The following is a 23,635-nucleotide window of genomic DNA, read 5'->3' on the forward strand; positions in this document are numbered from 1 at the left end:
TGTTGTCCCTTCCTCCACTTTGAACTGTACAGTAATTATCCTGTAGTCCCTTCCCCCACTTTGAACTGTACAGTAGTTATCCTGTAGTCCCTCCACTTTGAACTGTACAGTAATTATCCTGTAGTCCCTTCCTCCACTTTGAACTCTACAGTAGTTATCCTGTTGTCCTTCCCTCAACTTTGAACTCTACAGTAGTTGTCCTGTAGTACCTCCACTTTGAAGTGTACAGTAGTTATCCTGTAGTACCTCCACTTTGAACTGTCCAGTAGTTATCCTGTACTCCCTTCACTTTGAACTGTACAGTAATCATCCTGTAGTCCCTTCCTCCACGATGAACTGTACAGTAGTTATCCTGTAGTCCCTCCACTTTGAACTGTACAGTAATTATCCTGTAGTCCCTCCACTTTGAACTGTACAGTAGTTATCCTGTAGTCCCTCCACTTTCAACTGCACAGTAATTATCCTGTAGTCCCTTCCTCCACTTTGAACTGTACAGTAGTTTTCTTGTAGTCCCTTCCTCCACTTTGAACTGTACAGTAGTTATCCTGTAGTCCCTTCATCCACTTTGAATTATACAGTAGTTATCCTGTAGTACCTCCACTTGAACTGTACAATAGTTATCCTGTAGTACCTCCACTTTGAACTTTACAGTAATTATCCTGTAGTCCCTTCCTCGACTTTGAACTGTACAGTACTTATCCTGTAGTCCCTTCACTTTGAACTGTACAGTAGTTATCCTGTACTCCCTTCCTCCACTTTGAACTGTACAGTAGTTACCCTGTAGTCCCTCCAATTTGAACTGTACAGTAATTATCCTGTAGTCCCTTCCTCCACTTTGAACTGTACAGTAGTCATCCTGTAGTCCTTTCCTCCACTTTGAACTGTACTGTAGTTATCCTGTAGTCCCTTCCTCCACTTTGAACTGTACAGTAATTATCCTGTAGTCCCCTCACTTTGAACTGTACAATAGTTATCCTGTAGTCCCTTCTTCCACCTTGAACTGTTCAGTAGTTATCCTGTAGTCCTTTCACTTTGAACTGTACAGTAGTTATCCTGTAGTCCCTTCCTCGACTTTGAACTATAGAGTAGTTATCCTGTAGTCCCTCCACTTTGAACTGTACAGTATTTATCCTGTAGTCCCTCCAATTTGAACTGTACCTTAATTATCCTGCAGTCCCTTCCTCCACTTTGAACTGTACAGTAGTTATCGTGTAGTCCCTTCCTCAACTTTGAACTGTACAGTAGTTATCCTGTAGTCCACTTTGAACTGTACAGTAGTTATCCTGCAGTCCCTTCCTCCACGTTCAACTGTACAGTAATGATCCTATAGTACCTTCCTCCACTTTGAACTGTACAGTAGTTATCCTGTATTCCCTCCGCTTTGAACTGTACAGTAATTATCCTGTAGTCCATTCCTCCACTTTGAACTATACAGTAATTATCCTGTAGTCCCTCCACTTTGAACTGTACAGTAGTTATCCTGTAGTCCCTCCACTTTCAACTGCACAGTAATTATCCTGTAGTCCCTTTCTCCACTTTGAACTGTACAGTAGTTATCTTGTAGTCCCTTCCTCCACTTTGAACTGTACAGTAGTTATCCTGTAGTCCCTTCTTCCACTTTGAACTGTTCAGTAGTTATCCTGTAGTCCCTTCACTTTGAACTGTACAGTAGTTATCCTGTAGTCCACTTTGAACTGTACAGTAGTTATCCTGCAGTCCCTTCCTCCACTTTGAACTGTACAGTAGTTATCCTGAGGTCCCTCCACTTTGAACTGTACAGTAATTATCCTGCAGTCCCTTCCTCGACATTGAACTGTAGAGTAGTTATCCTGAAGTCCCTCCACTTTGAACTGTACAGTAATTATCCTGTAGTCCCTTCCTCGACATTGAACTGTACAGTAGTTATCCTGTATTCCCTCCACTTTGAACTGTACAGTAATTATCCTGTAGTCCCTCCACTTTGAACTGTACAGTAATTATCCTGCAGTCCCTTCCTCCACTTTGAACTATACAGTAGTTATCGTAAGCGCGTTAGGTTACGCTGCTGGTCAGGCATCTGCTTGGCAGATGTGGTGTAGCGTATATGTTTTTGTCCGAACGCAGTGACGCCTCCTTGAGCTACTGAAACTGAAACTGAAACTATCGTGTAGTCCCTTCCTCCACTTTGAACTGTACAGTAGTTATCCTGCAGTCCCTTCCTCCACTTTGAACTGTACAGTAATGATCTTATAGTCCCTTCCTCCACTTTGAACTGTACAGTAGTTATCCTGTAGTCCCTCCACTTTGAACTGTACAGTAATTATCCTGTGGTCCCTTCCTCCAGTTTGAACTGTACAGTACTTATCTTGTAGTCCCTTCACTTTGAACTGTACAGTAGTTATCCTTAGTCTCTTCTTCCACTTTGAACTATGCAGTAGTTATCCTGCAGTACCTCCACTTTGAACTGTACAGTAATTATCCTGTAGTCCCTTCCTCCACTTCCAACTGTACAGGAGTTATCCTGTAGTCCCTCCACTTTGAACTGTACAGTAGTTATCCTGTAGTCCCTTCCTCCACTTTGAACTGTAAAGTAGTTATCTTGTAGTCCCTTCCTCCACTTTGAACTATACAGTAGTTATCCTGTAGTCCCTCCACTTTGAACTGTACAGTAATTATCCTGTAGTCCCTTCCTCCACTTTGAACTGTACAGTAGTTATCTTATAGTCCGTTCCTCCACTTTGAACTGTACAGTAGTTATCCTGTAGTCCCTTCCTCCACTTTGAACTGTACAGTAATTATCCTGTAGTCCCTTCCTCCACTTTGAACTGTACAGTAGTTATCCTGTAGTACCTCCACTTTGAACTGAACAGTAATTATTCTGTAGTCCCTTCCTCCACTTTAAACTGTACAGTAGTTATCCTGTAGTACCTCCACTTTGAACTGTACTGTAGTTAACCTCTAGTACCTACACTTTGAAATGTACAGTAATTATCCTGTACTCCCTTCCTCCACTTTGAACTGTACAGTAGTTATCCTGTAGTCCCTCCACTTTGAACTGTACAGTAATTATCCTGTAGTCCCTTCCTCCACTTTGAACTGTACAGTAGTTATCCTGTAGTCCCTCCACTTTGAACTGTACAGTAATTATCCTGTAGTCCCTTCCTCCACTTTGAACTGTACATTAGTTATCCTGTAGTCCCTCCACTTTGAACTGTACAGTAATTATCCTGTAGTCCCTTCCTCCACTTTGAACTGTACAGAAGTTATCTTGTAGTCCCTTCCTCCACTTTGAACTGTACAGTAGTTGTCCTGTAGTCCCTTCCTCGACTTTGAACTGTACAGTAGTTATCCTGTAGTCCCTTCCTCCACTTTGAACTGTACAGTAGTTATCCTGTAGTCCTTTCCTCCACTTTGAACTGTACAGTTGTTATTATGTAGTCCCTGCACTTTGAACTGTACAGTAATTATCCTGTAGTCCCTTCCTCCACTTTGAACTGTACAGTAATTATCCTGTCGTCCCTTCCTCGACTTTAAACTGTACAGTAGTTATCCTGTAGTCCCTTCCTCCACTTTGAACTGCACAGTAATTATCCTGTATTCCTTTCATCCACTTTGAACTGCACAGTAGTTATCCTGTAGTCCCTTCCTCGACTTTGAACTGTACAGTAGTTATCCTGTAGTTCCTCCACTTTGAACTGTACAGTAGTTATCCTGTAGTACCTCCACTTTGAACTGTGCAGTAATTATCCTGTAGTCCCTTCCTCCACTTTGAAGTGTACAGTAGTTATCCTGTAGTCCCTTCCTCCACATTGAACTGTACAGTAATTATCCTGTAGTCCCTTCCTCCACTTTCAACTGTACAGTAGTTATCCTGTTGTCCCTCCTCTTTGAATTGGAGAGTAGTTATCCTGCAGTCCCTTCCTCCACTTTGAACTGTACAGTAATTATCCTATAGTCCCTTCCTCCACTTTGAACTTACAGTAATTATCCTATAGTCCCTTCCTCCACTTTGAACTGTACAGTAATTATCCTGTAGTCCCTTCCTCGACATTGAACTGTACAGTACTTATCCTGTAGTCCCTCCACTTTGAACTGTACAGTAATTATCCTGTAGTCCCTTCCTCCACTTTCAACTATACAGTAGTTATCCTGTAGTCCCTCCACTTTGAACTTTACAGTAGTTATCCTGTAGTCCCTTCCTCCACTTTGAACTGTACAGTAGTTATCTTGTAGTCCCTTCCTCCACTTTGAACTATACAGTAGTTATCCTGTAGTACCTCCACTTTGAACTGTACAGTAATTATCCTGTAGTCCCTTCCTCCACTTTCAACTGTACAGTAGTTATCCTGTAGTCCCTCCACTTTGAACTGTACAGTAGTTATCTTGTAGTCCCTCCACTTTGAACTGTACAGTAATTATCCTGTAGTCTCTTCCTCCACTTTGAACTGTACAGTAGTTATCTTATAGTCCCTTCCTCCACTTTGAACTGTACAGTAGTTATCCTGTAGTCCCTTGCTCCACTTTGAACTGTACAGTAGTTATCCTGTAGTACCTCCACTTTGAACTGTACAGTAGTTATCCCGAAGTACCTCCACTTTCAACTGTACAGTAATTATTCTGTAGTCCCTTCCTCCACTTTAAATTGTACAGTAGTTATCCTGTAGTACCTTCACTTTGAACTGTACTGTAGTTATCCTCTAGTACCTCCACTTTGAACAGTACAGTAATTATCCTGTAGTCCCTTCCTCCACCTTGAACTGTACAGTAGTTATCCTGTAGTCCCTCCACTTTGAAGTGTACATAATTATCCTGTAGTCCCTTCCTCCACTTTGAACTGTACAGTAGTTATCTTGTAGTCCCTTCCTCCACTTTGAACTGTGCAGTAGTTGTCCTGTAGTCCCTTCCTCCACTTTGAACTGTACATTAGTTATCCTGTAGTACCCCCACTTTGAACTATACAGTAGTTATCCTGTAGTACCTCCACTTTGAACTGTACAGTAATTATCCTGTAGTCGCTCCCTCCACTTTGAACTGTACAGTAGTTATCCTGTAGTCCCTCCACTTTGAACTGTACAGTAATTATCCTGTAGTCCCTTCCTCCACTTTGAACTGTACAGTAGTTATCCTGTAGTCCCTCCCCTTTGAACTGCACAGTAATTATCCTGTAATGCCTTCCACCACTTTGAACTGTACAGTAGTTATCCTGTAGTATCTCCACTTTCAACTGTACAGTAATTATCCTGTAGTCCCTTCCTCCACTTTGAACTGTACAGTAGTTATCCTGTAGTCCCTCTACTTTGAATTGTACAGTAATTATCCTGTAGTCCCTTCCTCCACTTGCAACTGTACAGTGGTTATCCTGTAGTCCCTTCCTCCACTTTGAACTGCACAGTAATTATCCTGTATTCCCTTCCTCCACTTTGAACTGTACAGTAGTTATCCTGTAGTCCCTTCCTCCACTTTGAACTGTACAGTAGTTATCCTGTAGTACCTCCACTTTGAACTGTACAGTAGTTATCCAGTAGTACCTCCACTTTGAACTGTACAGTAGTTATCCTGTAGAACCTCCACTTTGAACTGTTCAGTAATTACCCTGTAGTCCCTTCCTCCACTTTGAACTGTACAGTAGTTATTATGTAGTCCCTCCACTTTGAACTGTACAGTAATTATCCTGTAGTCCCTTCCTCCACTTTGAACTGTACAGTAGTTATCCTGTAGTCCCTTCCTCCACTTTGAACTGTACAGTAATTATCCTGTAGTCCCTTCCTCCACTTTGAACTGTACAGTACTTATCCTGTAGTCCCTCCACTTTGAACTGTACAGTAATTATCCTGTAGTCCCTTCCTCCACTTTGAACTGTACAGTACTTATCCTGTAGTCCCTTCACTTTGAACTGTACAGTAGTTATCCTTAGTCTCTTCTTCCACTTTGAACTGTTCAGTAGATATCCTGTAGTCCCTTCACTTTGAACTGTTCAGTAGTTATCCTGTAGTCCCTTCCTCGACTTTGAACTGTACAGTAGTTATCCTGTAGTCCCTTCCTCGACTTTGAACTGTACAGTAGTTATCCTGTATTCCCTCCACTTTGAACTGTACAGTAATTATCCTGTATTCCCTCCACTTTGAACTGTACAGTAATTATCCTGTAGTCCCTCCATTTTGAACTGTACAGTAATTATCCTGTAGTCCCTTCCTCCACTTTGAACTGTACAGTAGTTATCGTAAGCGCGTTGGGTTACGCTGCTGGTCAGGCATCTGCTTGGCAGATGTGGTATAGCGTATATGTTTTTGTCCGAACGCAGTGACGCCTCCTTGAGCTACTGAAACTGAAACTGAAACTATCGTGTAGTCCCTTCCTCAACTTTGAACTGTACAGTAGTTATCCTGTAGTCCACTTTGAACTGTACAGTAGTTATCCTGCAGTCCCTTCCTCCACTTTGAACTGTACAGTAATGATCCTATAGTCCCTTCCTCCACTTTGAACTGTACAGTACTTATCCTGTAGTCCCTCCACTTTGAACTGTACAGTAATTATCCTGTGGTCTCTTCCTCCACTTTGAACTGTACAGTAGTTATCCTGTAGTCCCTCCACTTTGAACTGTACAGTAATTATCCTGTAGTCCCTTCCACCACTTTGAACTGTACAGTAGTTATCTTGTAGTCCCTTCCTCCACTTTGAACTATGCAGTAGTTATCCTGCAGTACCTCCACTTTGAACTGTACAGTAATTATCCTGTAGTCCCTTCCTCCACTTCCAACTGTACAGTAGTTATCCTGTAGTCCCTCCACTTTGAACTGTACAGTAATTATCCTGTAGTCCCTTCCTCCACTTTCAACTGTACAGTAGTTATCTTGTAGTCCCTTTCTCAACTTTGAACTGTACAGCAGTTATCCTGTAGTCCACTTTGAACTGTACAGTAGTTATCCTGCAGTCCCTTCCTCCACTTTGAACTGTACAGTAATTATCCTATAGTCCCTTCCTCCACTTTGAACTGTACAGTAATTATCCTATAGTCCCTTCCTCCACTTTGAACTGTACAGTAATTATGCTGTAGTCCCTTCCTCGACATTGAACTGTACAGTACTTATCCTGTAGTCCCTCCACTTTGAACTGTACAGTAATTATCCTGTAGTCCATTCCTCCACTTTCAACTATACAGTAGTTATCCTGTAGTCCCTCCACTTTGAACTGTACAGTAGTTATCCTGTAATCCCTTCCTCCACTTTCAACTGTAAAGTAGTTATCTTGTAGTCCCTTCCTCCACTTTGAACTATACAGTAGTTATCCTGTAGTCCCTCCACTTTGAACTGTACAGTAATTATCCTGTAGTCCCTTCCTCCACTTTGAACTGTACAGTAGTTATCTTATAGTCCCTTCCTCCACTTTGAACTGTACAGTAGTTATCCTGTAGTCCCTTGCTCCACTTTGAACTGTACAGTAGTTATCCTGTAGTACCTCCACTTTGAACTGTACAGTAGTTATCCTGTAGTACCTCCACTTTGAACTGTACAGTAATTATTCTGTAGTCCCTTCCTCCACTTTAAACTGTACAGTAGTTATCCTGTAGTACCTCCACTTTGAACTGTACTGTAGTTATCCTCTAGTACCTACACTTTGAACTGTACAGTAATTATCCTGTAGTCCCTTCCTCCACTTTGAACTGTACAGTAGTTATCCTGTAGTCCCTCCACTTTGAACTGTACAGTAATTATCCTGTAGTCCCTTCCTCCACTTTGAACTGTACAGTAGTTATCCTGTAGTCCCTCCACTTTGAACTGTACACTAATTATCCTGTAGTCCCTTCCTCCACTTTGAACTGTACAGTAGTTATCTTGTAGTCCCTTCCTCCACTTTGAACTGTACAGTAGTTGTCCTGTAGTCCCTTCCTCGACTTTGAACTATACAGTAGTTATCCTGTAGTCCCTTCCTCCACTTTGAACTGCACAGTAATTATCCTGTATTCCCTTCCTCCACTTTGAACTGTACAGTAGTTATCCTGTAGTCCCTTCCTCCACTTTGAACTGTACAGTAGTTATCCTGTAGTACCTCCACTTTGAACTGTACAGTAGTTATCCTGTAGTACCTCCACTTTGAACTGTTCAGTAATTATCCCGTAGTCCCTTCCTCGACTTTGAACTGTACAGTTGTTATTATGTAGTCCCTGCACTTTGAACTGTACAGTAATTATCCTGTAGTCCCTTCCTCGACTTTAAACTGTACAGTAGTTATCCTGTAGTCCCTTCCTCCACTTTGAACTGCACAGTAATTATCCTGTATTCCTTTCCTCCACTTTGAACTGTACAGTAGTTATCCTGTAGTCCCTTCCTCCACTTTGAACTGTACAGTAGTTATCCTGTAGTTCCTCCACTTTGAACTGTACAGTAGTTATCCTGTAGTACCTCCACTTTGAACTGTGCAGTAATTATCCTGTAGTCCCTTCCTCCACTTTGAACTGTACAGTAGTTATCCTGTAGTCCCTTCCTCCACTTTGAACTGTACAGTAATTATCCTGTAGTCCCTTCCTCCACTTTGAACTGTACAGTAGTTATCCTGTTGTCCCTCCACTTTGAATTGGAGAGTAGTTATCCTGCAGTCCCTTCCTCCACTTTGAACTGTACAGTAATTATCCTATAGTCCCTTCCTCCACTTTGAACTTACAGTAATTATCCTATAGTCCCTTCCTCCACTTTGAACTGTACAGTAATTATCCTGTAGTCCCTTCCTCCACTTTCAACTATACAGTAGTTATCCTGTAGTCCCTCCACTTTGAACTGTACAGTAGTTATCCTGTAGTCCCTTCCTCCACTTTGAACTGTACAGTAGTTATCTTGTAGTCCCTTCCTCCACTTTGAACTATACAGTAGTTATCCTGTAGTACCTCCACTTTCAACTGTACAGTAATTATCCTGTAGTCCCTTCCTCCACTTTCAACTGTACAGTAGTTATCCTGTAGTCCCTCCACTTTGAACTGTACAGTAGTTATCTTGTAGTCCCTCCACTTTGAACTGTACAGTAATTATCCTGTAGTCTCTTCCTCCACTTTGAACTGTACAGTAGTTATCTTATAGTCCCTTCCTCCACTTTGAACTGTACAGTAATTATCCTGTAGTCCCTTGCTCCACTTTGAACTGTACAGTAGTTATCCTGTAGTACCTCCACTTTGAACTGTACAGTAGTTATCCTGTAGTACCTCCACTTTGAACTGTATAGTAATTATTCTGTAGTCCCTTCCTCCACTTTAAACTGTACAGTAGTTATCCTGTAGTACCTTCACTTTGAACTGTACTGTAGTTATCCTCTAGTACCTCCAATTTGAACTGTACAGTAATTATCCTGTAGTCCCTTCCTCCACTTTGAACTGTACAGTAGTTATCCTGTAGTCCCTCCACTTTGAACTGTACATAATTATCCTGTAGTCCCTTCCTCCACTTTGAACTGTACAGTAGTTATCTTGTAGTCCCTTCCTCCACTTTGAACTGTGCAGTAGTTGTCCTGTAGTCCCTTCCTCCACTTTGAACTGTACATTAGTTATCCTGTAGTACCCCCACTTTGAACTATACAGTAGTTATCCTGTAGTACCTCCACTTTGAACTGTACAGTAATTATCCTGTAGTCCCTCCCTCCACTTTGAACTGTACAGTAGTTATCCTGTAGTCCCTCCACTTTGAACTGTACAGTAATTATCCTGTAGTCCCTTCCTCCACTTTGAACTGTACAGTAGTTATCCTGTAGTCCCTCCCCTTTGAACTGCACAGTAATTATCCTGTAATGCCTTCCACCACTTTGAACTGTACAGTAGTTATCCTGTAGTACCTCCACTTTGAACTGTACAGTAATTATCCTGTAGTCCCTTCCTCCACTTTGAACTGTACAGTAGTTATCCTGTAGTCCCTCTACTTTGAATTGTATAGTAATTATCCTGTAGTCCCTTCCTCCACATTGAACTGTACAGTAGTTATCCTGTAGTCCCTCTACTTTGAATTGTACAGTAATTATCCTGTAGTCCCTTCCTCCACTTTCAACTGTACAGTAGTTATCCTGTAGTCCCTTCCTCCACTTTGAACTGCACAATAATTATCCTGTATTCCCTTCCTCCACTTTGAACTGTACAGTAGTTATCCTGTAGTCCCTTCCTCCACTTTGAACTGTACAGTAGTTATCCTGTAATACCTCCACTTTGAACTGTACAGTAGTTATCCAGTAGTACCTCCACTTTGAACTGTACAGTAGTTATCCTGTAGTACCTCCACTTTGAACTGTTCAGTAATTACCCTGTAGTCCCTTCCTCCACTTTGAACTGTACAGTAGTTATTATGTAGTCCCTCCACTTTGAACTGTACAGTAATTATCCTGTAGTCCCTTCCTCCACTTTGAACTGTACAGTAGTTATCCTGTAGTCCCTTCCTCCACTTTGAACTGTACAGTAATTATCCTGTAGTCCCTTCCTCCACTTTGAACTGTTCAGTAATTATCTTCTAGTCCCCCATATACTCTTTAAATTGTACAGTAATTATCTTGTATTCATTCTACTTTAAACCTTACAGGATTTGCAGTTGTTTGCATTTCTATTTCTTTTTATCACAACAGATTTGTCTGTGTGAAATTCGGGCCGCTCTCCCAAGGGAGAGCGCCTCGCTACGCTAAAGCGCCACCCATTTTTTTGTATTTTTTCCTGCGTGCAGTTTTATTGGTTTTTCCTATCGAAGTGGATTTTTCTACAGAATTTTGCCAGGAGCAACCCTTTTCTTGCCGTGGGTTCTTTTACGTGCGCTAAATGCATGCTGCACACGGGACCTCGGTTTATCGTCTCATCCGAATGACTAGCGTCCAGACCACCACTCAAGGTCTAGTGGAGGGGTAGAAAATATCGGCGGCTGAGCCGTGATTCGAACCAGCGGCCTCAGATTCTCTCACTTCCTAGGCGGACGCGTTAACTCCAGGCCATCACTTATTATTATCACTTATAATTGTCTTCTAGTCTCTCCACTTTCAACTGTGCAGTAATTATCCAGTAGTTTCTCCATTTTGAACCTTACAGTAGTTATCCGGTAGTCCCTCAACTTTGAACCATACAGTAATTATCATGTAGTCTCATCACTTCGATCTGTATTGTAATTATTCTGTGTGCTGATTAATGTCAAGTCTCTCTAATTCGTTGTGTGGGAAAGGTTTTGAGAAACGTGACCATTACTAATTCACTGACTGTTGATAAAATAACAATCTGGTTTTACTCATAGAGATTCATTAATAATTATGTTATAACCGTTGGTGTTGTGTTTATTTTTCAAGCCTGACTGATGCCGGGGTATTTTATGAAAGGAGAGTTAAGAATAATAATAGTAATTTGTATTTGTATTTCTTTTTATCACAGCAGATTTCTCTGGGTGAAATTCGGGCTGCTTTCCCCAGGGAGAGCGCGTCGGTATACTACAGCGCCACCCATTTTTTGGTATTTTTTCCTGCGTGCAGTTTTATTGGTTTTTCCTATCAGAGTGGATTTTTCTACAATTTTTTTTTGCTAGGAACAACTCTTTTGATGCCGTGGGTTCTTTTACGTGCGCTAAGTGCATGCTGCACACGGGACCTCGGTTTATCGTCTCATCCAAATGACTAGCGCCCAGACCACCACTCAAGGTCTAGTGGAGGGGGAGAAAATATCGGCGGCTGAGCCGTTATTCGAACCAGCGCGCTCAGATTCTCTTGCTTCCTAGGCGGTCGCGTTACCTCTAGGCCATCACTCCACTGTAATAGTAATAATAGTAATTATTAGTATTTAAATAACAGTAATTAATAGTAATAATAATAATAATAATAATAATAATAATGAAGTGCTCCTCTAAGCACTATTCTTTTACAGAGAGGCTCACGGCGCTTCATAAATGACATATAACAAGAAAGAAACAACAATGTTCAGGAAGATACAAAGAACAATCACTCACGGCACTCCACATATCACGTTACAAAAGAGAACAATCATCAAGAAAAAAAGAATTAACCACGAAGAAACAATCACCATCCTGGCATCATAAACATCACGCACGCATGCACACACACACACACACACACACACACACACACACACACACATGCATGCACGCACACACACACACATGCATGCACGCACACAGCACATCCCCCCCCCACACACACACACACACATGTACGCACACACACACACGCACATAGCACATCCCCCCCCACACACACACACACACATGCACGCACACACACACGCACACAGCACATCCCCCACCCCACACACACACACACACCCGCATCCTCCCACCACTGGAAAGAATAGTATATTCCTCATATAACTGAAAATCAGTTTTAGACTAAACTGTTACCCAATGCCAGACAAAAAAGATATGTTTACAGTTTGGACTTGAAAGAGCGGGCCTTTCGCAGGTCAGCAGGCAGCGAGTTCCAGAGATGGGGCTGAAAAACTGAATGATCGGTGACCGAAAGTTTTCATATTAGTTCTCGGCACCCGAAGTAACCTTTCAACTGAAGATCGAAGTAACCGGGAAGACTGAAAAGTTGTAAGTGAAGAGATACTGCTGGAGTTTGCCATATAAAAAGCGGTAGGCCAACGTGAGAGTGGCAAATCTGAACTGGATGCGGAATTTAACTGAGAGCCACTACAGCTCTTTGAGCAGAGGCGTCGATGCTCACGCTTAGATTTCCGCGTCACAAATTTAGCTGGGCTGTTTTGACAAGCGCGTTGGGTTATGCTGCTGTCAGGTATCTGCCTTGCAGATGTGGTGTGGCGTACATGGATTTGTCCGGACGCAATGGCACCTCCATGAGAAACAAACTGAAATCAAGGAAGAAGTACGTGGAACTCACAGAGGACACCAAGAACCGTTGTTGCAGCGGGCAGGTTGCGGCAAAAGGCATGTCGTACAAAACCCGATCTCCACTCACCCTACACAGAGAGAATCGCCATCACCATCACCACCACACCATCACCATCATCATCACCCTAAACGGAGAAAAACACCATCATCATCATTATCAAATCCTACACAGAGAAACATCAAACCACCACAACCACCACCACCACCATCATCATATCAAAACAGAGAAAAACATCACCATCATCATCATCAATATCACCATCAACATCATTATCACCTTTCACAGAGAACCACAAAACCACCACCACCATCATCATCAACCTACACAGACAGAACCACAAAACCAGAAACACCATCCCCATCATCACTATTACCACCACCACTATCATCTTCACCCTACACAGAAAGAACATAAACATATTAATAAGGCTAATGAATGTAACTCCTTACCTCTCTGTACTTTTTAACTACTTCCCCGACCCCTAAAACAAGTTTTAAAAAAGACAGTCTACATTACCACGTTCAACTCGCCCTTCGGCATTTAACGATTCATGTAAATACCCGTCTGCCTGGTGCGTGCCCAGGATGAATTCCAAAGAAAGACTGAGGGTGTACGGGGCATTCTTTCACTGACAGACAACTTGCTGGTAACAGGGACAACCAAGGAGGAGCACGACCGTTATCTCGACAGAGCCGCTGAGAGAACTTAAAGCTCAACCCCGAGAGACTTGTCACTGGCGTGTTGGAAGCGGACTACTTCGGACATGTCATTTCCTCTGATCGAGTGAAGCCCATCCCGATGAAGGTGAGGGCCGTGCAAGATATGAAGCTGCCAGCAAATCGCAAAGAGCTGGAGACATTGCTGGGCATGGTGACTAACCTGTCAAACTTCACCTGCCGGAAACGACGAAATCTCTACAGGACCTGCTTAGAGAAGAAAATGAGTTCGTTTGGGAGATGCCATGGCAGGCTTTGGACAGGATCAAGTCAACCCTGGTCAACCCAGTCCGTTCTCGCCATCTACAACCCGGCCAAGAAGATCGCCCAAAAGCATGCTGATCCTTGTCCAGTCCGACCACAAGTCACTGGAGTTGATCAGGTTACCCTGTCAAGGAAGATACTGCCGAAAGAGCCCCGTTGTAACAGGCCAGATCTTACCCTGGCCAGATCTTACCCCCGTAAGAACTGACCTAGGCCAGGGTTTACCCCCGTAAGAACACTGGCCTGGGCTACATCTTACCCGGGGTAATGTTTGGCCTAGGCCAGTTTATATCCCCTGGGCCATTTCTTACCCCCTCTCTTTTTCTCTGAAATACAGTGATATTTGAAGAGTGCCAAGATTAACAACATTAGAATGAAGGGTATGTGAACTGCGAGGAATATATTTCACACAATATTTGTTACCAATGGGCTTTTATTCAAAACTGGAAAGTTATCAATGAACTTGTTGCTTGGATAAAACTGTTGTCTATTTGCAATTAAAATTTTCGATATGGAACACCTGTTTTAATTGATATTATCTTTGAACATGAAGTTCGCTCCTAGAGACGTTCAGTCGCTCTGATGTACGGTGACTGCTTTTGATGAATTATGCTTAGTAATCTTGAGTTGGAAATAGAAAGAGGGGAACGTAGTGGCACACCACGAGAGTTTGCAAGGTTTGTAATATGGCTGTGATTGGGGATGAGTTCTATGTTATAATGGAATGCACAAAGTATGATTTCCGAGACAAGCGTGTGCATGAAAAATATTTGTCTCCGAAGTCGGTTTTCATTTTTGTTTTTTGTTTGTTTGTTTCATAGGAAGCAGATGGAATTTGTCAGCTATAAGTACGTTTATCAAATTTGCACATTCATATGCTAATTGTTATTTGAAACATAATATGCGTTTTCTTATTAAGTTATAGTGCTGAGTATTTGAATGTCTTCTTTTGGGCGTAAAAGTATCATTTGACAGCAGTCCTCCATAAGCAACTGGAGTGAAAGGATGAATAAAACTTTAAACGATAATTTTTAAGATAATGAAGAGGGAAGAAAGAAGAAACTGAAAAGAGAAACAAGAAAGAAAAAGGGGGTATTGAAGAAAGGTATCTCCACTAAAAAGTCAAAGAGCAAGGACAGAGACAAAGAACACACACACACACACACACACACACACACACACACACACACACACACACACACACACACACTTCCTTTATTGTTGTGTCTATAAACCTTTCATTCACGGTTTTCATTACATCTGATTCTGATTCTGATTCTGATTCACACACACACACACACACACACACACACACACACATACACATACGCGCGCGCGCTCCATGAAATGATGGTTTAGCGGTTGTTTTTTTTTGTTTTTTTTTTGGGGGGTGGGTGGGGGGTGGGGGGGGGCGTCAGCTTTATGTTCCCCTAGGTCTATGTTCCCCAGAATTTTCCTTCAGCCAGCTACAAGTTCTTACATGACTATATTCCCCCAGGTCTATGTTCCCACGGGTCTATGTTCCCCTAAATTTACATTTTCTGGGTCTTTGTTACCCCAGGTCTTTGTTCTCTCAGTCTATATTCCCCTAGGTCGATAATCCCAAAAAAATGTTTTTGGTATGTTTATGTTCACCCAGGTCTATATTACTCCAGGTCAATGTTCCCCCAGGTCTGTATATCCCCCAAGTCTATATTCCCCTAAACATATGTTTGTTTAATCATACATACGCTTTTGGGTGCTTGTCAGCAGTGGTCAGCAATAGTCAATGGTCAACAGTCAGTAGTGGGCAGCGGTGCTCAATGGTGGTTAGTGGTCCATTGTGGTCGGTGGTGGTCACCAGTCAGAGGTGGACAGTGGTGGTCTGTGGCGGTCAGTAGTGGTCAGTCATGCTCATTGGTAGTCAGTAGTATGTAGTGGTCAATGGTCGTCAACAGTGGTCAGTGATCTGCAGTGGTCAGTGGTGGTCAGCAGTAGTCAGTAGTTGTCCGCGGTTAATGGTGGTCAATGGTGGTCAGTAGTGGTCCATATATAGTGATCCATATATAGTGGTCAGTGGTGGTCAATAGTGCTCTGTGATTGTGGTCAGCGGTGGTCAGCAGTAGTCAGTGGTAGTCAGCGGTCAGCAGTGGACAGTAATAGGCAACGGTGGTTATTAGTGGACAGTGATGTCAGTGGTTAGCAGAAGTCAGTGGTCAGTGGTGGTCAGCAGTGGTCAGAGCTGGGCAGCAGTTGTCAGTTGTCATAAGTGGTCAGTGGTCGGAACTGGTTAGTGGTCAGAAGCGGCCAGCAGTGGTCAGTAGTGGTCAGAGGTCAATAGTCATAAGTGGCCAGTATATAGTGGTCAGTGGTTGGTTCTGGTCGGTCAGTGGTTAGCGGTTGTAAGTGATCAGTAGTGCTAGTAGTCAGTGGTGGTCAATGGTGGTCAGCTGTCAGTAGTGGTCAGTTTTGCTCAGTGGTGGTCAGCATTAGGCAGTGGTCATCAGTGGTCATTGGATGTCACCTGTGGTCAGTGGTCAATAATGGTTAGTGGTCAGTATATGGTGGCCAGCAGTGGTCAGTAGTGGTCAATGGTTAGCGGTGATCAGCAGTAGTCAGTGGTCAGTGCAGTGGTGGGCAGCAGTGGATAGCGGTCAGCAGTGGTCAGTAGTAGTCAGTGGACTGTAGTGGTCAGTAGTGGTAAGCAGTGGTCACTGGGTAGTGGTTGTCAGTGACCAGCAGTGGTCAGTTTGCAATAAATAAAATCCAAAACAAAAAACCAGGCCGTCTTGATAATGCACAAATGTGACAAAACAACGCAATCTGAAGAATTTGACGTAGTGGTCAGCAGTGGCAAGTACTGGTCAGTAATGACCAACAGTACAGTGAAATCCTGCTAAAACGTTGCAATATTGCATACAATGTGATGCAAGCTGAACTCTGATAGTGGTCAGTAGTGCTCATACAGTGGTCAAACATCTTCAAGGACATAATGTACAAATGCGACAACATAATCCAGTCTGAGCACTCTTGAACTGTGGTCAACCATGGTCAGCTGTGGGGGAACATAGACCTGGGGGAACTTAGACATCGGGGAATATAGACCTGGGAGAACTTAGACCTGGGGAAACACAGACATGCTCCCCTGCACTGCATGCCAGCTAGGTCACTGTTAACCTCTCTGATGTGTGTCCCCTCGTTATTCGTGTCCCCTCGTTATTCGTGTCCCCTCGTTAAGTTTGCAGATGACTCCGCACTGACAGGACTTATTACTGATGACGATGACACTGACTACCGAAAAGAAATTGACAGGTTTGTGAACTGGTGTGAAGAAAATTTCCTTGAGCTGAATGTTGGCAAAACGAAAGAGCTTGTAATCGACTTCAGAAAAAAGAAATCAAGTTTAAGTAAGATCATCACAAAAAATGAAGTGGTCGAACAAGTAGACTCATACAAATATCTTGGTGTGATAATCGACAATAAGCTGTCTTGGAATGAAAACTCAACTGCACTCATTAAAAAGAGCAACAGTCGCATGTACTGTCTTAGAAAAATGAAATCTTTTAATGTATGCAAGCAGATGCTCCAAATGTTTTACACATCTGTTGTCTGCAGTGTTTTAACATACGGAGCCGTGTGCTGGGGGGGGGGGGGGGGGAACCTGACCAAACATGACAAAGACAGGTTGGAAAAAGTCATTGGGAAAGCGGGTGGGGTGGTGGGTATAAGACAAGACACCTTTAGCGACATGCACAATAGAAAACTGACTGACAAACTAATAACAATTTTGACCGACGAAAGACACCCACTACATGATGACATTAACAGCAGAAGGTCAGACATAAGTGGTAGGTTCAGAGCTCCACGCGCAAGAACATCTCGATACATTAATTCATTTATTCCTACAGCCATTCGCGCACACAATCAAAACATCCAATACACTAAGTGAACCCTCCCACCCCCCAAGCCCACTCGCGACAGCAACACCTGAACTTCACCAGCAGACGAGTGTATGGGAGCAGACATTATGCGTGCATGTGGGACTGAGCAGGTGAGCACGGGCAAGCATTTGTGTGTGTGTGTGATCGGAAGTGATTTTTAAATATTTTCTTATTTTACTTGGATTTCATGTACCTTAATGTTAATGTTCTAATTTTATTGGCGTGACATATGTTATGTGCATGCATACGTTGTTTGTGTGTGTGTGTGAGTGTGTGTGTGAATGAGTGTGTGTGAGCGTGTGTGTGTGTGTGTGTGTGTGTGTGTGTGCATTTTACTTATATATACGATTTATTCCCTTGATGTTTTTATTTATGTATTGTTGTACAATACCTTATGGTCTTAACGTGTGTGTGTGTGTGTGTGTGTATGTGTGTTTGTGTGTGTGTGTGTGTGTGTGTATGAGTGTGGGTGTGTGTGTGTGTGTGCGTGCATGTGTGCATGTGTGAGTGTGTGTGTGTGTGCGTGTGTGCGTGCGTGCGCGCATGTCATTTTTAGTAATCTATACCCTTTTTTGTTGGATGTTTTCATTTGTTAATATTGTTGTGCAATACCCTATTGTCTTAACATGAGTATGTGTGTGTGTGTGGGGGGGGGGGGTGGGGGGGGGGGGTAGTATATCGTCAGCTATTGGGAATTCTTATTTGACTAGTTTTAATCTCTTCTTATGTTGCGTGATTTTATGCCAGTGTTTACAATGAGCCTGTGATTGCACAACTTAATTTCCATGTGGATTAATAAAGTGTTTTTGATTTGATTGATTTGATTTTGTTGTCTGAAAGTGAGTGTGATGTGAGCGGGCGTGGCCTGGCACGTGATGGACATTACGAGTATGTCTGTGGGTGGGTGGGGTTGCTGGTGTGTGTGTGTTTGTGTGTGTGTGTGTGTGTGTGTGTTAACATAGACGCTAGCGTCAAAAACAGGATTGCTTAAGTCAGCGCCGCCTTTGGGAGACCCCGTGAGAACGTCTGGGAGCGGAGACAACTCAGCTCTACCACTAAGCTGAAGGTCTACTATGCAGTGGTCCTTGCCACCCTCATTTACGCCAGCGAGACCTGGACTGCCTACAGCAGACACGCCAAACAGCTCAACCTGAACTGTCTGCAGACTCCTCCACATCGGGTGGCAGGACAAAGTCCCCGACACGGAAGTCCTGGAACGAGCTGGCCTCTGCAGCGTCTAAACCCTTCTGCAGAATGTCCAAGCCAATTGGGCTGGACATGTAGTGAGAATGTCAGAGAGCCGACTGTCTAATTAGCTGCTGTGTCAGGGCAAGCGCTCAGTTGGAGGACAGAAGAAACGCTACCAAGACTGCCTCTAAGCGTCCCTCAAAGTCCTGGGCGTCGACATCAACACTTGGGAGACACTTGCTCTGGACCGTCCAGCTTGGCAGCATAATCACCACAAAAGCCCGTGCAGCTGAAGCCAGGCGCATCACCGAAGCTCACCGAAAGCGTGCTGTGCGCAAGGCCCGAGTAGCATCCACTGCCACAACAGCACCCACTCACTTGTGTCCCACATGTTTGCGAGACTTCAGGGCCCGGATTGGCCTCACCAGTCACCTCTGGACCCATAGCCCCCCCCCCCGGCCCCCCCCCCCCCCGCCCCCTCCCCTCCCTCTCCACACACACACACACACATCATCCATCTGACTCTTGAAGCCATGGTCATCTTCGAATCCGAAGGACGAACGTCATCACATCACGTTTTTGACGAACATCATCACATCACTTTTTTGCATTAATTGCAAAGTGGTTTGAGCGTTGGAAGGAGTTATATGCATTCCCTTTATCATCATCATCATCATCATTATTGTTGTTGTTGTTGTTGTTGTTGTTGTTGTTGTTGTTGTTGTTGTTGTTGTTGTTGTTGTTGTTGTTGATGATGATGATGATGATGATGATGTTGTTGTTGTTAGTATTAGTATTGTTATTATAATCATAATCATCACCAGCATCATTATCATCATGTGTTTTATGTGTAAATGTGATACAGACTGGTTGGGTGAGCAAAGTGTACACAGGGGTATATTCCAGCCAGGGGGGGATACGAAATAGCCTAGGCTGGTTCTTACCCGGGGTAAGAACCAGCCAGGGATAAGATCTGGCCTGTTACACCGTGATGTCAAAGACGACTTCGATGTACAGATCCACTGTATCGTGAAGTTCCTAACATTTAGTCCGCAAGGCCGAGGGGGATTACCGTGCACCCACCCCAGTAATGATATAGACTAGTCTTAAAATGTTCTTCGGGGTCTACTGAACTCATTTTTACATGATCCCAAGAAAAAAAATTGGGACGCACTCAGAGTTACTGCCCTTGGCACAAGGGAACCCTCGAACACTCCATACAATGAAATTAAGACAAGCTTAAATTCAACCCCCCATAAATCATATCTATATAAGGGAAACCACCACATATTATATTTTTGCTTTTTCTATGTGGCCTTTTCTATTCGAACAAATATCCAGAATTGTAATATCTTCATTCATTCATTCACAATTAAGGCTGCTGGCCAACTATCAAATCTTCGACGAATTAACGTAAAACTGTCCTGTTGTTTCATTCTATCACTTCAATATCACTATTTCCGAAATTACTCTTATACAGAGACCAATAGGGGTCTTCCAGAAGTTATTTCAGTACGTTTGGATGGAACATTTGACTGTTTTGGGAGTCACACTGGTCGAGTTGCTTCCCCTACCCCCAAAATACTGTTTTGCAAGGAATCGCCTTTGAGTCGCAAAATCGTATGGTTTTTGTGGTTAATATTTACATATGTCATGTTTCTCTGCTTCAGAATACGAATGAAGATATTTTAATTCTGGATATTTGTTCGTATAGAAAAGACCCTATTGAAAAAGAAGACATATAATATGTGGTGTCATTTACATCAATATGATTTATGGTGGTTTGAAGGTGAGCATGTCTTAATTTCATTGACCGGGGCGCCAGAGGGAACCCGTTTCTTGGGAAAATGTAAAACTGAGTTCAGCAGACTCCGAAGAACATTTTAGGACAAGTTTACATCATTCCGGGCGGGGGAGTGGGGGGCGGGGGGGGGGGGGGAGTGTGCACGGTAACCCCCTCCGCCTTGCGGACTAATTCAGCGATGAATAGATGGATCTGACCAGAAGGAACACTGGTGAAGACCAAATTCTCAGCACTGTGCTGACCAACATCATCAACGACTAGCCAGAATTTCGCCAGCTTTGCCACAAGCACGCACAGGACTTCTGGATGGTATCATTTTCAAAGGGAAGCGGACATTGGTTCCGTCCACCCTCTATCCCGAGATGCTAACCAAGATCAACGTGAGTCACTTGGGCGTGGAAAAGTGCCTGTTGCGTGCAGGCAGCTATTGTTCTGATCAAGGATGGCAGCAGACATTGAGCGCCCCACGGCGGCGTTTGCTGTATGCAGCGAGAGGTGTTCTGGCAACTGCAAGGAACCGAGGCTGTCTCACGACGCCCCAACACAACCAAGGCAGAGTGCGGCGATGGACCTGTTCTCCTGGTACAGCAAGGACTACCTGGTCACCATACACTTCTACAGCCGCTGTTTCAAGCTAAATGAGATGACCAGTGGCGGTGGTCAGGAAACTGTTGGTCTGATTCGACAGACATGGCGTCCCAGAGACTCTGATAAATGACAATGGCCGCAGTCTTCATCGGAAGAATTTGCTCATTTCACTGCTGCCTGGGATTTTGAAGCACATCATACCCAGTCCCAAATACCTGCAAACTAACGGCCTGTCTGAGAGGGCAGTGCAGATTACAAAGAAGATTCTGGACTAGGCCACAGCAGGCAAAGGTTCGGCGCTGCTCAGCATTCTAGAGTACCAACAACACCCCTGTGGATAGCTTGGCGTTCCAGCACAACTGCTCATGGCGCTAGAACACACTTTATGAACTGAGGATAGTTTACACACATGCTGAATTTGTTTTGCCTTAGATTTTTCATACTTCTACTTTTTATACCACTTGATGATTGTATCTTGAGGAGAACAGAATCAAGACAGATATAAAACTACCTGTTGCCGGTCCGTGATGTGTTATACGGTCAACTAATGTCAACAACCATCTCCCTCGCCTTCTCTACAGTCTATTGCTGCTTGTAATCACTATTGTTGTCACTCACTTGCAGTCACATCAATTTCTTCTATCATCTTGCAGCACCATGATGGCATTAGTTCCAGGAAAATTTTAATGACGTATTTTTTTTCTGTAAAAGCAGTATTATTTTGATTCACTTGTGTAAACAAAGTGAGTCTATGTTTTAAACCGGTGTTCAGTTTGTGTGTGACTTGACTTGACTTGACTTGACTTGACTTGACTTGACTTGACTTGACTTCATTTATTTTCATAAAATCCCGAAGGATTAATAGACACAACAAAGAACAAAGGGAACAAAGAAATAAACGGTCATCTAATACGCATGCACTGAAATACATAGTTGGCAAGTGTTTTTTGACAGTCATCGCAGGTGAATAAATCACTTGGTTTTAGTATATTGTTTTGTATTTTTCTAGAGATCACATTTGATTGATGATCATACTGCTGTATAGTTGTGATTAGATGGCTTCGCAAATTATGAAATAAGATACATGTATCTAAGAAATGCAATTCATCTTCAACAACTTCACACATAGCACATAACCTCTCTTCTCTGGGAATGTTTGCATATCTTCCTCGTTCGATGTTTAAATAATGTGCGCTTATTCTGAGTTGACAAAGAGCTTGTTTGTGAGTAGGATCGATTTTATCAGTTAGATAATTCTCAATTTGATAATCGTTTCTTTTAATTTTGTTGTAGAAGTCTAATCTGCTGTATTCAGTTTTTCTCTGTTTCCAGAATTGTACATATCTATTTCTTAGTTGTTGGCGTAATGTAAATTTAAGTCTGCTGTTACTAAATGTCGACTGATTATTCCAAACATGACCTAATCCCACATTGTGAAGAATATTCTTTACAAATTGTATCCAGGGATTTTCAGTTGTGTCTGGTTGGTTCATCATCGACATATAGACCTTTTTGATATGGCTATCATTATGTGCATCCAGAATATGAGTCCAGTGGTCAAGAACCCTGCATGCAATATGAATTCCAATTGGAAATCTGCCCAGTTCGGCTAGAGTTGGCAGATTCATTGTTTTAGAATGTACCCCTAGAAGCAGTTTGCAAAATTTTATATGCATTTGTTCATGTGAATGTTTCGAAGAAATACAATTTCTAAAGAAATCTGTCATTCCTGTATTGAATGAATTGTGTGTGTGTGTGTGTGTGTGTGTGTGTGTGTGTGTGTGTGTGTGTGTGTGTGTGTGTTGATAAATTTTAACATTGCCATTTTCTCTCCCAGTACCAAATTTGGCTTAAACATAGGAGGAAAAATCTTCACAGTCATACCAATAATAAGTTTTGAGTCTCCTGAATCAAGCCGTATTTCCGGATCATTAACGGTTTATTTCGTTGAGATTCTATCCAGAATCCAAAAACGCCATTTACCACTTCCCAGTTGCCGGAACGTAGGCTATGCTTGGTAAGAAGATGGCATGACATTGTTTTTTTAGTTTTTTTTTGTTCGCAATTATGAGAAACGAAATACAAAATCTGGACAGAACACACACAGTGACACTGACTACACCATCAACGTGTTTATATATGAATATTCTAAAGTGGACACTGAATTAACTGGAATGAACATGAAAAAAAATTTAATTGAACGTTTCTTTCAGTTTTGGTCAGCCTGTTGTCGGACTGGTTTGTGCAGATCTGTAAATGTTTGAGCGCCTGAGGCGATGTCAACGTCTCCTTTATGGCCGAATTAAAAGAATTTC

At 42.8% G+C, this 23,635-nt stretch overlaps 1 protein-coding gene across 4 annotated transcripts in view; it reads right to left on the reverse strand.

The window, feature by feature from the left end:
• LOC143296923 (advillin-like) overlaps window positions 1–23,635 on the reverse strand; it is a 214,067-nt gene that overhangs the window by 120,374 nt on the left and 70,058 nt on the right. For all 4 annotated transcript variants that reach the window (XM_076608944.1, XM_076608942.1, XM_076608945.1 and 1 more), the window contains one exon: window positions 12,829–12,907. In XM_076608944.1, the coding sequence (XP_076465059.1) occupies window positions 12,829–12,907 (79 nt within the window). The remainder of the gene's footprint in view (window positions 1–12,828; window positions 12,908–23,635) is intronic.

Source organism: Babylonia areolata, chromosome 22 (genome assembly GCF_041734735.1).
Source record: "Babylonia areolata isolate BAREFJ2019XMU chromosome 22, ASM4173473v1, whole genome shotgun sequence".
Lineage (NCBI taxonomy): Eukaryota > Metazoa > Mollusca > Gastropoda > Neogastropoda > Buccinidae > Babylonia > Babylonia areolata.